Raw genomic sequence first — 16,495 nt, forward strand, 5'->3', positions numbered from 1 at the left:
AAAAAAAATCTAAGACATCCTAGCATTTAGCCTACTCCTTTAGTATGATTTACCACACATCCAACCCTTTATATGTCCCCATTTTGTCTAACCCCAACAAATTACATTCATTAAGACCTCTCTCTTAAACCCTAATCCAATTAATCACATCTCTTCATTCTGATAATCCCAGTTCATTTATACCTCTCTGTCTTGTCTGGTACAAAGACTGCTTCTCCACAAAATGGGGCATAAAGTAAATCATTCGGTAACGACTTTTCTGGTGGATACATTAGCTACCTGTGGATTCCTCACCTAATGAATACTCCCATGGCGCAAGCATTCAATGGAAATCTTCTTCCTAGTCTCTGCACGTCGACGAGGACGTCACTCTAGCCCACGCGACGCCGTCTGACGTCATACAGGCAATAAGAGGTCCTCGATGACGTGCCGACGTCAGTACCAACATTTTTTACGTGCATGAGAACAACAACCCAATGCAATGAAAGAGCAAGGCAACATCCCATAACATTGTAAAATACACAACATTGCAATAAAATGGCTGTAAATTTAATATAAATCTCTATTTTTTTTTTTTTTAAACCAACAAATATATGCAAATCATGTATATACACAAAGATATATACATACATATATATACATATAAATATATACAAGTATCCATATATACAACATCTATTGCAACCTTGAAGACCAAGAGGAGCGCACTCAAGGATTACTTGGTAAGACCAGAAAGGCAACGGGGAGGCGGGTGGGACCGTGAGGAATCCACAGGTAGCTAATATATCCACCAGAAAAGTCGTTACCGAAGGTAAGTAACTCGTTCTTCTGATGGATACAACTACCTGTGGATTCCTCACCTAATGAATAGAGTCCCAAAGCAGTACCACTCCCGGTGGAGGGTGCTTGTATGGTCAAACCAAGAAATCCTGCAGCACTGACCGTGCAAAATGGCCGTCCCTTCTGACCTCAGAGTCCAAACAGTAATGTTTCGCAAAAGTGTGAAGGGACGACCAAGTTGCGGCCTTGCAGATGTCGACCACAGGAACACCTCTGGCCAAGGCCGTAGTGGCCGACTTAGCTCTGGTGGAATGAGCTCTAATGCCATCAGGAGGATCCTTCTTTGCCAAAGAGTAACAGATTTTAATGCAAAGAACAACCCACCTGGAGAGTGTTCTCTTGTGGACTGCCTTTCCTCTCCTCTTGCCCACGTATCCGATGAACAGCTGATCCTCCAGCCTGAAGTCCTTCGTTCTATCAATGTAGAAGCTTAACACCCTCTTTGGGTCCAATCGATGTAGTCTCTCTTCCTCCTTTGAAGGATGAGGCGGAGGATAGAACGTGGACAAAGTAATTGTCTGGGCCAAATGGAAGGGTGAAACAACCTTCGGGAGGAAAGCAGCCTTGGTCCTCAACACCACCTTATCCCCATAAAAAGTTGTATAAGGGGGTTTTACCGATAAGGCCTGCAACTCACTCACTCTCCTTGCAGATGTAATAGCCACCATGAAGACTGTTTTAATAACCAAATACCTCAAGGGGCAAGAATGCATAGGCTCAAAAGGGGACCCCATAAGGAAAGTGAGGACCAAGGACAAATCCCATTGAGGCATCACGAATGGTTTTGGAGGATATTTATTTAGAAGGCCTTTCAAGAATCTGAGAACAATAAGGGATTTAAATAACGATGGTTGATCTGGAAGACAAATGAAGGCTGACAGGGCAGACAAATAACCTTTAATGGTAGCCACTGCACAACCTTTCTGCGCTAGAGACAGAGCAAAAGACAAAACATCTGAAAGATGAGCATGTAAGGGATCAATCTGTTTCTCTCCACACCAGATAACAAATTTAGACCACCTATTAGCGTAGATAGATTTAGTGGAGTGTCGCCTGGCCGCTAAGATAACATCCACTACATCAGGCGGGAGAGAGAAGGAACTCAGGTTACCCCGTTCAATCTCCAGGCATGTAGGGGTAGACTCTGGAGGTTGGGGTGTAAAACCTGCCCCTGCGACTGCGAGAGGAGGTCTGCCCTGAGAGGGAGACGGAGCGGAGGGCACAGCGAGAGTTGGAGAAGGTCGGAGTACCACACCCTCCTTGGCCAATCCGGAGCTATTAAGATGACTTGGGCCCGGTCTTGACGAATCTTCCTCAACACTCGAGGAATCAAGGGTATGGGGGGAAACGCGTAAAGCAACTGGTCGCACCAGGTTATCAGAAACGCGTCCCCCAATGCTCCCTGCACCGGATACTGGAGGCTGCAGAATAACGGACAATGCGCGTTCTCCCGAGTGGCAAACAGATCTATCCGAGGAAACCCCCACATCTGGAAGATTAAACGGACTTGATCTGGATGGAGACGCCACTCGTAGTCGGCCGAGAATTGGCGACTGAGACTGTCCGCACGTACATTCAAGACCCCGGCCAGATGATTTGCTACCAAGCAAATCTGATGGTCCTTTGCCCAGGACCATAGTCGAAGAGCTTCTCTGCAGAGAAGGTACGACCCTACTCCTCCCTGTTTGTTTATGTACCACATCGTGGTAGTATTGTCCGTCAGGACCTGTACCGACTGACCACGAAGGGAAGGGAGGAAGGCCTTGAGAGCCAGACGTACAGCCTGTAACTCCAACAGATTGATATGAAACCTCTGTTCCTCTGGAGACCAAAGTCCTTTGATCTCCAGATCCCCCAGATGAGCTCCCCACCCTAGAGTGGAAGCATCCGTTATGACCGTGGCCACTGGTGGCGACTGCGCGAACGGCTTTCCTTGCGAAAGATTGTTGCACGCAATCCACCACTTCAAGTCCACAGCAGCATCTCTGGAGATCTTGACCGCACCTTCTAGATCTCCCTTGTGTTGAGACCACTGCCTTCGGAGGCACCACTGAAGAGCCCTCATGTGCCAGCGAGCATGCGTGACCAACAGTATGCAGGAGGCAAACAGACCGAGCAGACGAAGGACCTTGAGGACTGGAACTACCGCTCCATTTCGAAACATTGGAACCAATTCCTGAATATCTTGAACCCGTTGAGGCGGAGGAAAGGCTCGATTCAATGTTGTATCCAGTACTGCCCCTATGAACAGGAGGCGCTGAGAGGGCTCCAGGTGAGATTTGGGCACGTTCACCGAAAAGCCCAGGTCGAACAACAACTGGGTTGTTGACTGCAGATGATACGACACAAGCTCCGGGGACTTGGCTTTGATCAACCAGTCGTCCAAGTAAGGGAATACTGCTATCCCCTTCCTTCTGAGCTCTGCCGCAACCACTGACATCACCTTCGTGAAGACTCGAGGTGCTGAAGTAAGACCAAACGGGAGGACCGCAAACTGATAGTGCTGCGACCCTACCACAAACCGGAGATACTTCCTGTGCGACTTGAGTATCGGGATATGAAAATAAGCATCCTGCAAGTCGACAGACACCATCCAATCTTCTTTGTTCAACGCCAAAAGCACTTGTGATAGGGTCAGCATCTTGAACTTTTCCTGATTGAGGAACCAATTCAAGATCCTCAGATCCAGGATCGGTCTCAACCGACCATCTTTCTTGGGAATCAGGAAGTACCTTGAGTAACAACCTTGACCCCTTTCCTGCTCTGGAACCAACTCCACCGCGCCCTTTGAAAGGAGGACTTGAACCTTCTGTTCTAGCAACAGGAGATGTTCTTCTGAACAATAAGATGGGCGGGGCGGGAGGGGGGGCGGAAACTCCCGAAAGGGAAGGGTGTAGCCTTTCTCCACAATACTGATAACCCAAGTGTCCGTTGTAATAGTCTCCCACTTGTGGAGAAAATGCTGTAATCTTCCCCCTACAGGAGAGGAGTGAGTGGGAAATGGTGGAAGCCTAAGGCTGCTTTCCCTGCTGCACCCCTCCAGAGGACGAGGAAGAGGCAGAGTGCTGTTGAGAGGCTCCTCTGGTGCGGGCCCTACCTCTCCCTCTAAATGATCTATAGGGGTGAGAAGAGGCGGCTTGCTGGAACCTCCCCCGAAAGGAAGAGGAGGAAGAGCCACGCCCAAATCCACGAAACCTCCTAAAAAATCTGGAAGAAGGAGCTTGCAGCCCTAACGATTTGGCTGTGGCCCTGCTCTCTTTAAATCGCTCCAAGGCCGAATCTGCCTTTGCTCCAAACAGTTTGTCCCCATCAAACGGGAGGTCTAATATGGTCGACTGTACATCCGCAGAAAACCCTGAATTACGGAGCCAGGCCTGTCTCCTTGCCACCACAGCCGTGCACAACGCCCCAGCCACCGAGTCGGTTGTGTCCAGTCCAGACTGGATAATCTGGGTTGCGGCAGCCTGGGCGTCTGAGACAAAATCCAAGAGTCCCTGGGGAAGCTCCGTAAAAGAAGATGAAATATCATCCATAAGAGCATGGACATATCTCCCCAGAATGCAAGTTGCGTTGGTGGCCTTCAACGCCAAACTGCAAGAAGAAAATATTTTCTTGGATTGCGCATCCAGTTTTTTGGAGTCCCTGTCTCCTGGCACCGTCGGGAAGGATCCAGGCGCTGATTTTGAAGAACAGAAGGCTTGTACCACCAAGCTCTCCGGCGTAGGGTGTCTTGAAAGAAAGCCAGGGTCAGATGGTGCAGTCCGATATCTCCTGGCCACAGCCCTATGAACTGCCGAGGAAGATACAGGCTTCTTCCACACCTCCAACACCGGATCAAGCAAAGCCTCATTAAACGGCAAGAGAGGCTCCGCTGCAGCAGAGGCCGGATGCAGCACCTCCGTCAATAAATTCTGCTTCGCCTCTGCCACCGGCAAAGGCAGGCCCAGAAAATTAGCCGCCTTCCTCACCACCGCGTGAAAGGTAGCAGCCTCCTCCGTATACTCCCCTGGAGATGAAAGGTCCCACTCAGGGGAAGTATCCAGCCCACTGGCCGTATCCAGACCATGCAGTCCATCACCCGAGTCCTCAACCTCTCCTTCCTCCAGGACTCGCTGGTACTCCTGCTCTTCCAACAGACGGAGAGCACGCCTCCTTGAATGTAGTCTCTGCTCAATGCGCAGAGTCGACATGGCCTCTGCCGAAGTCGAAGATCGGCGCCGATCTCCAGAAGCATCCGACGCTGCATCCGGCGCCGCAGACAGCTTCGGCGCCGATGAAGGAACAGGACAAAGGGATCTTGGAGCCGATGGACCCACCGGAGTCACAGGACGAAATCCCAACGTCAACGGGATGGAAACATCCGGAGCCAATCCCTCTGAAGCCACCGGAGCGGCCACCGGCGCCGAGCCCACATTCCCAAAAGGGAGAAAGGGCATAAAGGGTGCCGGCCGAAGAGGCGCAGGATCACCCAATGAAAAGGCCAAAGGCCCCGAAGGACCAGCCGGAGCACCTCCTGGAGCCATCTGCTGAAAGATGGTATACATCGCATTCAGAAATGCGGTACTATCGGTTCCAGGGGCTGGAAAAGCCGGATACTGGGGTGCCTGGGGTGCCTGGATCGAAGGCGACCCCGACGCCGGCCTCGACGTCCGCGACGCCGGAGACATCACAAGAGGCTGCATCACCTCAACCACAGGCGCTTGTCCAGGCGAAGTCGGTGACGCCGGAGAGGGCAACGGCGTCGATGGATGCGGCGTGACCGTGGGACTGACCTCCCAAGTCCTCCGACGTCGAGCCGAAGGCGACCTCGAACGAGTCTCCTTGCTTGAATGACGCCGTGAATCTCTACGGCGCCGGGAGTCTCGATGACGCCGATGAGACCTTGGCGAGGAAGACTTCTTGTGATGTTTTTCCTTTCTCTTCGACTTCGCCAGGAATAATTTAGCCTCACGTTCCTTGAGGGCCTTCGGATTCATGTGCTGACATGAATCGCAAGTCACAACGTCGTGATCGGAGCTCAAGCACCAGAGACAGTCGGAGTGAGGATCTGTAACGGACATCTTGCCCCCACACTCTCGACAGGGCTTGAAACCCGACTTTCTCTGAGACATTGTTACCGCAGAGAAGAACTACGCAGCAGAAAACACACTGTAACCACTAAAGTAACAGTAGCTCCCTCGAAGATAACCGTTTCGAATGCACGGAAAAAAGGAAACTGACGTCGGCACGTCGTCGAGGACCTCTTATTGCCTGTATGACGTCAGACGGCGTCGCGTGGGCTAGAGTGACTTCCTCGTCGACGTGCAGAGACTAGGAAGAAGATTTCCGTCGAATGCTGGCGCCATGGGAGTATTCATTAGGTGAGGAATCCACAGGTAGTTGTATCCATCAGAAATACACTCGTAGTGTTAATCTCCCACTAACAATCCTCGGAACAGACGCCGAAGCCATCACTTTTCGAAGTTAAAAGTATGAATCTTGCTGGTCTGTTGAAGATTGCCATTAACCCTCCTGGACTATTCCCTCAACGGAAGTCAGCCATCATTTTGAAAGGAACAAAAATGCATGAGGTTGTATTGAATAATATTACATCTCAAGCTTCGGATCTATTTTGCATTTATTTTCTTATGCAGGAGTGGAAACCTTCTTTCTTGATGTCCACTAGCATCACCTCACAGTATCAAGGTCAAAAACTTTGAGCCTCAAACAAAATCTGTGTTTGCATCACTGATGTGCTGGTTGGAGCGGGGGAAATGGAAGGACAAAATCTGCAAGAAGATTGTGAGACGTTGCACTAGAATATCCAGTTCCCATTCGAAAATTTGTTGACGAACCAACGCCCTCCAAGGAAATTGAAAGCGTGGGTTTGTAACCTCCCTCACAAATGTGCCAAAGGGTTGGTTAGGTGGCATACAGAAATATTCCAAAAAATCAAGTTCCCCATCCGAGTCAGAAATGTTTACCAATTCCGATTTAGGGGACACCAATTGTTAGTTTTCTACCTCCTTCTGCAATGACAAAAACAGAATGGTTGATCAATTGCCACAGTGTCTGGTGCCCGTGTGTGTACTGGTATTGATTTACACTGTTTCTTTGTATTGCCCTTCTTTGTGAATTGAGAATGGACAGCCAGTGCCTGTCCCTGTACCAGTTTGATCATTGGTACAATTTTTGACAAGAGGAAGCACTTATGGAGTCTGGTGAAACATCAAACTCGGAAGCACACTGCTCTGGTAAAAATCAAAATTGGATCACTTGTTTCCTGTTATAGTTTTTCTCTGCTGCATCTTCACCCAGGGGCCGCAAGAAGGCAAATGCAACCTAGCATTTTGTATTCATAGTATCAATGTTTGGAGCATGGCATACAAGCCATTAGACCCCATTCTGGCAGGAGACTCCAGGTTTTGAAGCCAAGAAAGTCTTTAGCTGTCTCCCACCTGAAATTGACACTTCTTCAATATGGGGAAAATACAGTCCCCGATTTTATTTACAAAAATTCTCACTTTCCTGTTCTGAAATGTTGGCATGTATGCCATGGGCGTGAGAAACTCCTATAAAAAGAATGTGCACTGGGATTCACAATTTTTTATGTTTTTGTTTGACCTTAGACAGGACAGGGCAGGACACTTAGTGGTTTTTTTTTCCTTTGATATAGCCACCATCACCAGAGAAAACTAAGGTCCAGATTTAGAGTTTGGTGGGTGGAGGTTAAACTATTGGTATGGTGGAGTACTTTACTACTGCCATAATGGAGGTCTTCAGCCCTTCAAATTAAGAGATGTCCGCCAGCCCAGCGGACATCCCTTAACTTTGTCAGGAACTGCTGTCACGAGGGTTCCTGTCAATGTAGTAAACGTTTGACGGATGGCTCCATCAACATGACAGTACTGTTCGTCAAACTTTAAACAAGTTTTTGTATTTTCAATAATAAATTCCCAAAGTGGGATTTTGGTTTTGAAAATCTAGAAATAAATGGCTTCCATTCCATGTGACCTTTCTCCCATCAAGTGGGGGTCATTTTGCAGTTTTCACTGCTCTTTACATACAGATTTTAACTAACAGTGATGGATAGTGAATACTGGCCATTCGAGCGCCCACTCTAACTCGGGCAGGAGGTTGACTGGCCAAACCTCCGACAGCCCTTTCTTCAATGGGCCATTGATAGAGTATGTCAGCAACAGAGACTAAGTAGTCTCCGTCACTGACATAATTAAGATCCGCTTGTCTGTAAATCAGGCGAGTGGACCTTTAGTTTGGCAGAGGGCCACTGAAATGGAATACACTCTCTGACAAACTCTAAATCAGCTCCTTTAACTTTGGTTCTCTACGAAGAAAAACACCTATTTTTTAACTGATCTATTCTCGCAGCTGGGTGTTTTTTACCAAGAATAATTATTTGTTGAAACGTTATTTTATTTTTTTTTTTTTTGAAAATAATCATTTTTGCCAACCAAAAGCCCCGATGTTAGAAGCCAATTTAGTACACAGCAGACACAAACATACTAATTGACTTTTCTTAAAAAAGTGATGGAGGTTCAGATGGGGCTAACTTAACACCTAACCAACAGGTGAACACACCAAATTCAACATTCTAAGACTGTTCAAAAGCCCCAAAAAACCTAAGCGGCACAACCATGGAAGCACCACTGAATAAGGTCAAACACCGAAAAACCACCAGAAAATTAAGCAAACGTTAAATAACAGGACAAAGTGTGCTCAAACGGCTTAATGCAACACTCAAAACGTTAACAGTGTTATCTAGACAACCATGAAATGAGATCAATTGAATGCATTGCTGCTACCCCAAAACAAGGCCCAGTGTATTCAGTGCAGTATCCAAAATCAAATAAAATAGTAACACAGTCACCTAAAATATTGTTTAATCTATACAAAGCACAGCGCAAAATAGAAAAAATATGTCAAAACACATCAGTGCAGCAAACAAATATGGTCAGGTTCACCAAACTGCAGCACGTGATAATCAAGCATAAATAGCCGATCCCCTATTCACTCAACATAGCTTCCTACTGAAAAAGGTAAAATACCAAAATCAAAGCACAAGAGCCTTAACTGACAGTCCTGGAACCCACCCGAGTGACATAGAAATTTCTTATTTTTTCAAAAATGTTTACGAGCAAAAGAGATGCAGCAGGCACAAAAGTACGTTTGTAGGATCATAATATGTATTAAATATGAGGAAAACTTATGAGAAAACTAAAATATATCATCAATCTAGCACTACTCTGAGATCCTGTTGTAATATTCCTTCCCTCCAAAATCCCTCAAGTGAATCTATCAGTTAGAAGTTATTGACTGTATAAAATGGATAAACTACGTTGTTGGAGACATAGTATAGGTGACATTGGGAAATATGAGATGAAGGAAAAAAATATTTTCTGCTATCAGATGTAAGTAATCCAAAAACTTTAAATAAGGACTACCCCCATCCCTCCCCCTCCCCCTCCAATCAACCCACGATATTGAATTTTATAAAGAACACAAAGCCTGCTCTTCGCATTTTAGGGATCAAATATTGATTGTGAAGAATGTGCGTCATGTTTGTTACTTTGACATGTATGCAGCCTGTCAATCTAGAAGGCATGTAAAATCGTCATTTTTTGGCAATGTACTCCAGACTTCACTGGATAATGAAGGGAAAATGAGGTCAAGGAAGAAGACAGTTAATCCCAGTAGTGCAACTGGACCACAGCAGTTATGGTTCACAAAATTCACATTCTTTGTTTCTGAGCTGCGAACAACCGACGTTGTATGTGTTCTTGCAAGCAAAAATACCATTAATATTTCAATATCCCAATTAAAACATTCAAGTCAAAAAAGAAATCACATAACAGAGCTCTACAAATTTAAAATAAATGTATGAAATTCTGTACCACGTATCATACAACACGTCGACAGAGGGTAATATATCCAGGTCAATCTCATTCGACACAGAAACCTGGACTAAGATTAAACAAACCAATCCATATCTAGAGTATGTTTGGATTTGTCATCACAACATGCGACTCTAGGAAGATCCAGCGATGGAGAACTCGAAGATGGGTGACAGAGGAAGCTCTGGCATGCACATGTTGATTACAACAGGCACCGCTCCACTGTACTAATCTACAACCAAGAACAGAGGCTTGGAGCTCTGGCCATCAGTTTCATCATTTATTTGTCAGTAGGTTCAGAAAGGACAGAACGCTTAACCTGTAACTGCGGCTCTCCAGATTCTGCTCTTTTACGAATTTACACGAGGGGATGAATAATTCCTCAGTGCAAGGCGACGGCCTAGCATGGTGCCAATGGCCAAGCAATCATAACTTGAGAATTTCTATGGGCGCCTAGGATGGAGAGCTAGCAGGCCAGGGCGGCATCTCTCGCGAGAACATGTCGGTTACAAAAGGCCCCCTCCCATTCCCAGACCAGCCAGACGGGCAGAGTGCAGCAAACAAGCGCGGGCCGCGGGCTCATTACCGTCCTCCTGGCTGTGGCGGTTGTGTGGGCTGCGCATTCTCTCGTCGTGGCTGGGGCTGGCACGCTGATCAGCTGATAGCCATGTGGCGTCATTCATATCAAACTCCTCGCTGCTCAATGAAAGTTCATCCTGTAAGAAAAGACAAGCAGGTCAGGGGATTGGGACCATCAGCTCCTGAGCGCGGGCGTGCGGCGGGAGCACAGCAGCACCTGAGAGACGGCGCGCATCGCCTCAAGAGCTGCCCCCCGAGGCAGCGCTGCGAATAGCTCTCGTGGTATTTTAAAACATCTCTCTCTGGCTCCCTTCCTCTCCCTCCCCTCCTCCACCCCTGAGTATCCAAGGAAATAAATGTGTGCTTGTGCCTCGTTCGCCAAGGGCGCCCTCAAAGGAGGTTGCATGGTTGTGAAAGCTAATGTACTGTAACAACTTGGCGTAATTTTTAAGTCGGGTTAAACAAAGGTATCCTCGTCGCCACGGAATTTCCTGGAAAAAAGTCGCAGCAACAAATACAGGAACTGTCGGGGCAAACTGTGCGACTGAGAGAGATTCCCCTGGGATGTCGTCTCTCTCTGCTTTCTCCTCCGATAGTATTGGGGTTGGGGGACCTGCAGGTCTTCTGAGGAAGAGTGGTGTGGGAGAACAAGCAGGTCTCCTGTCGAAGACTGGTGTGGGAGCACCGGCAGGTGTCGTGAGGAAGAGTGTTGTGGGAGCACCAGAAGGTCTCCTGAGAAAGAACGGTGTCGGAGCACTGGCAGCTTGCACAGGGAAGAGTTGGGGAGCACCAGCAGGTCTCCCGAGGAAGAGCCGTGTAGGAGCACCAGCAGGTGTCATAGGGAAGAGTGGTGTGGGAGCATCAGCAGGTCTAGTGAGGAAGAGCGGTGTAGGAGCACCAGCAGGTGTCGTAGGGAAGAGTGGTGTGGGGCACCGGTAGGTCTAGTGAGGAAGAGTGGTGTAGGAGCACCAGCAGGTGTAAGGGAAGAGTATTGTGGGAGCACTGTCAGGCCTCCTGGGGAACAGCTGTGCAGGAGCACTGGCCGGTCTAGTGAGAAAGATTAGTGTGGGAGCATGAGCATGTGTTGTGAGGAAGAGTAGTATGGGAGCACCGGAAGAACTTCTGAGGAAGAGTGGTGTGGAAGCACTGGCAAGTCTAGTGAGGAGGAGTGGTGCAGGAGCACTGTCAGGCCTGGTGAGGAAGGGTGGTGCAGGAGCACCAGCTGGTCTGGTGAGCAAGAGTGGTGTGAGAGCACTGGGCGGTCTGGTGAGGAACACCGGTGAAGGCGCCCTGGCAAGTCTGGTGAGGAAAAGTGGTGTGAGAGCACAGGCAGGTCTGGTGAGAAGAATGGTGTGGGAGCACTGGGCGGTCTGGTGAGGATCACCGGTCAGGGTGCCCTGGCAAGTCTGGTGAGGAAGAGTGGTGTGGGAGCACCGGCATGTCTCCTGAGGAAGAGCGGTGTGGGAGCACTGACAGGTCTCCTGAGAAAGAGTGATGTGGGAGCACTGGCAGGTCTGGTGAGGAAGAGTGGTGTGGGAGCACCGACCGGTCTGGTGGGGAATGATGTGGGAGCACTGGCAGGTCTGGTGAGGAAAAGTGGTGAAGTAGCCCTGGCAGGACTGGCGAGGAAGAGTGGTGTGAGAGCACTAGCATGTCTTCTAAGGATAAGTGGTGTGGGAGCACCAACAAATGTCCTGAGTAAGAGTAATTTGGGAGCACTGCCAGCTCTGGTGAGGAAGAGTGGTGTGGGAGCACTGGCAGGTGTCATGAGAAAGGGTGGTGTAGGAGCACCAGCCAGTCTTGTGCGGAAGAGTGGTGTGGGAGCCACATGACCAAATGGCCAAAAAATTGGTTTTCACTCGATAGAATAGACGGCTGCGACCGCACAGAGGGAGAATTTGATACACCAAGCAGCATTCTCCAATCACGTTGAAGGGCCTGTTTTTCAGTTTTATCTTCACATTTGATGAGAGACAGACTCTCTGACAGATAAATCCAATCCCTAGATGAGCGAACTGCCATCTGTTTAATCAAGTGAACACCCATTTTTTGGCCCATTTGGTCATGTGACTCCAGATTGCCCCGTTTGTTTGCCCTGATGAAGACCTATCTTGTATGGTTTCAACTAACAAAGTGATCTCTGGGTCGAAACATCGACAATCAAACATTTGGCCTGTATTTTGCTATTATACCATATGGGCCTGAAGAGGAGGATTCAATCATTGCCCCATGAGTAAGGAAATAGATTTTCATAACAAATCAAGACTCATAGCAGGCTCATTCCTTACTGCAATTTGACTTTTGTTTTTAAGTGTTTGGTCTCAATGTGGCTACAACACAGGGACGGGCTCTCCGTACCATGAGCTTGTTGAACTGCACCCACCCAGAAGGCACGACATGTCGGACATGGTAAGGGATTCTCATGACACGTGAGCATTGTTACTTGATCTGTAGTTACTGCTTACTGATGCTCATGCTTGATGTATTCCAGACCCAACACTTTCTTGATATATGGTTTCCTCATTCCCCATCCCTGTACGTTTGTTTCCATCAAGTGTACATCCTTGGAACTGTTGTGACACTGAACTCTGCTGTTTGTTCTCGGTAATTGAACCCACTCCGATGATAGTTTCTACCAACTTGGCTGTACATTGTACATGCCCGTACTGGCCTCACTGTTGTGATTATGCAATAATAAAGCCACATTAAAAAAAAAAAAAAAAGTGATCGGTCTCACTTTTGTCACAATGCACGAGCACTTTCTTGCAACTTTGCCACTAACGGAGCATTTGGTACTATGATGTGTTTACATATCTAAATACGTATCTACCGTATTACATATTGATATTAAGAATCAATTTCAAGTGTGTTAATTGTTTTTGGTGTTTTTTTCTTTTTCATTTCCGAAGTCAATCATTTTTCCTGAGGTACTATTCATTAGGACTATTCAGTTATAATTTGCTCTCCTGATAGGACTATTTGTTTTATGTACTTACCAAATGAATTGGCAACAAGGGGGTTACAGATTTTAACACACACAGCCTTTTTTACGTGCAGTTCGTAAATGCAATCCTTCTAATATGGTGCAGGGAGCTATGAAGGAGATATGGCTCCTACACTTTGTAACCCCCACTGTCATATAACACATCCTGTACACCGATTTACACAGTGGTGAAAATCGCTCTGACACCTGCATTGAGATGAGTAGCGCCAAAAAAGAAATAAAATAAAATAGTGATATTTACATTGTTTTGTTATTTGTATAAATACTGGGGCAGAACAACACCTCTCATTTTCTTACAGTGCATGCATAGCTCTTATTTACAGGGACTGAACAAACTCAAAAGCATGCCTCTCCTGAAAGTGTGAAGTAATACGTTGTGTGCCTTTGCATTTGCATCCAGGTGTGAGGTCCAGATAGCTCCCAGCTAGGATATTCCAACAAAGGGAGGCCTTATGGCCCCTTAATTTCAGCCTTTGTTTTGGGCTCAGCTGGAAAATAACAAAGACCTCTTGTCTGCTGCACATTGCTGCTCGAAACAAAAGCAGAAAAAGTTGCTGCTTGAAAGGAATGCAGACAATGTGCAGGCACTGCTGAATGTGTCCTGTGTTTCAAAATTACACCGGGACAGATAAGGATATTATAGTGAGGCTCAACTTCTTGGCAGGATGGACGGTGTCCACCCTGTGAAAACAGTAGGTAGAGGCTGTCTACCCTCGTGTACCCCCAACTTGTGCCCAGGGTAAACACCCCCTAATATATTGTATTGTATCCTAATAGTATTTATATGAAATTTCAAAAGGTAAAACCAGGTACATGTAGAGCGGAAATTAGCTTTGGTAGAAGGAATTTCATTGAAAAGGGCTAATCTGGCAGGAGGACTTCCTGCAGGAAGTGCTAAGGCCCATGGTACACAAGAAGACCACTGGGAAAATAAACCTGAGGACAAGGAAAAGAGGAAGGGGCCGGAGGAGCGCAGGACAGCAGGCACACACCTACCACACCAACACACGGAGATAGAGGGGGACCTGGAAGAAGGAGAATGCAGACCAAAACACAACAGCAACTGGACCTACGAAGGGCGGAAGCAAGACAAAGGGAACCACTGAATAAGAAATCACAAGCAATCACAAATGAAAATACAAAACAGCCATAGGGGAAGGCATCATTACCAATGAGGGCGAACCAGGGAACAGCAGACCTTACACTTGATGAGATGGAGAAGAGAGCTAGAAAAGATACAGGTGAAGTCATATCAATAGAAAGGTTGGGGCTGTGGGGATGAGAAACACCGAACACCACTAATGAGGCGCAGGAGCTCAAAAAGAAACAACAAACCATTTGAAAATGAAAGGAGACAAGAGAGCATGTGGGGCAAAAGAATGTGACAGGAAAAGGTCATGCAGCACAGAAGTGCAGCATTAAAAACAAGAAAAAGGCACAAGGCAGGCTGGGCCAGAGGATGGGGTCTGTCAATCCATCTGTTGAGGGACAATAAGGGGAAGCCAGGGACAATGGGCAGCCAGCGACCCGTAAAATCAAGAGGTCAGATCAATCACAGGATGGGGCCACGTCCATGGAAAGAGGGCTACCTTCCTCACTCCTAACTGCACAACTTCAAGGTTCATTTTTGGCTCATTTTGGCTTATATTCTTGCGTTCAATTGTCTGGTTTTACCAGAACTGTTTGAAAAATACAGACAGACCAGAGGCAGATATCCAGCGCTGTGCAGTCATAGTAACAAGCCACCAGTCAAACGTAATCCATTAATCAGGAAGTTAGGTCTCTAGTCCAATGCACATACAGGCCTACTTATGAGAGTTTACTGATAAAAATAAGAAATTACTGTGACATACCTCGTATTCGCTGTAAATAATATTAGCCACTATAAATTAATGTAATAGCACTCAGTCTATCGACTTAAGAAGAATGGAGAGCGTGAGTAACATCGGCTGGGATATCACACACAGATGCAAGCAGCAAATGCTTCATCCACTGAGCCATCGTACCAACTACTATCATGATCAAAGCATTTATAGATCATGAATTCCCACAGACAGACATGAAGCCTTGAACTGTTGCTAAGGTACAGGGACTCTCGCACTATTTCAATGGTGCTTGTTTTTCGGTCTTGCAGATGAAATGCTGAAGTGACAAAAGTGACATTCTATACGTCGAACCTGAGACTTTCAGTTTGCCCAGAAACCTCGGCCGGAAGCAGTTACCAACCGAGCTATGTAACAGGTTAGTGAATATTTAATTACATTGCAGTAGTTATGGCCAAGGTGTAAGAGAACTCTGTATGAAATTGGTCTCTTTAAAGTTTCTTATCCACGGCATAGAGTGGATTTTGGATAAGTCCTTGTTTTCTTGCCTATCTTCTACCAATCTATTATTGAGGTCGTCTGGAAACTGAGAGTGATGGTCTGGAACAATTACATACAGACCTAGGTGCTCTGGTAAATAGCCAATGAGTTGTGGATCTTTTTTGATGGACGGTCAAGCGTCGAACTAAAGAGAATTAAAGGGAAAGGGTTTTTTCAGAACCTTAGTGCAGTGCCTGCAACAAGCAACAGCATCCTTTAGGCTGCCTCCATGTGTAAAAACTGGACTTGAACTAGTGCAGCCTCCTAAAATGCCTTAAAGAGGTATTTCTTTAATTAGCTGAAATTCACAGACCAGAACAAACGCCATCTGAAGGCAGACAAAGACCACCACCATCCCACAAAGAAAAAACCTGTCCGTAGTTCATCACTGAAGTCTGAGTCCTGTTGTAATGATTTTGTAAGAGTGGTAACAGCAATACCTGCTAAAACAACAAGCTGGTGGCCAGTCCCGGAAACGGAGCTTCTAAGGGTCAGAATGATGTCTGTCGATGTCAGGAGCCAAAGCAGTGCAGGCCAACAAGATGTAATGCACGAACTGTCCGGCACCAACACCTCGTGATGTACGACCAGTGGTTTCTAACTTGATGCTCCTGGAAGAAGTGCTGCTACCTACAAAAGCGAGAAAAACTCTTCAGACACGTTTTCTGAGGGCACAATCTCATCCTCGAGGTCCTACGCAATCTAGCAGAGCGGCCTCGAATGAAACCCTTTGCATGGGCATGGTGAGTTATGAATATTGCATACTCTTCACCTCAACTATGCCAAAGGTGAACCACACCAGATCTGATCCCAGATCG

General features: G+C 47.0%; 1 protein-coding gene across 4 annotated transcripts in view; it reads right to left on the reverse strand.

Annotated features, from left to right (window-relative positions):
- The window catches only part of NOL4L (nucleolar protein 4 like), a 407,582-nt gene that overhangs the window by 118,859 nt on the left and 272,228 nt on the right, over positions 1-16,495 (reverse strand). For all 4 annotated transcript variants that reach the window (XM_069243393.1, XM_069243394.1, XM_069243392.1 and 1 more), the window contains one exon: positions 10,318-10,447. In XM_069243393.1, the coding sequence (XP_069099494.1) occupies positions 10,318-10,447 (130 nt within the window). The remainder of the gene's footprint in view (positions 1-10,317; positions 10,448-16,495) is intronic.

This window comes from Pleurodeles waltl, chromosome 7 (assembly GCF_031143425.1).
Source record: "Pleurodeles waltl isolate 20211129_DDA chromosome 7, aPleWal1.hap1.20221129, whole genome shotgun sequence".
Lineage (NCBI taxonomy): Eukaryota > Metazoa > Chordata > Amphibia > Caudata > Salamandridae > Pleurodeles > Pleurodeles waltl.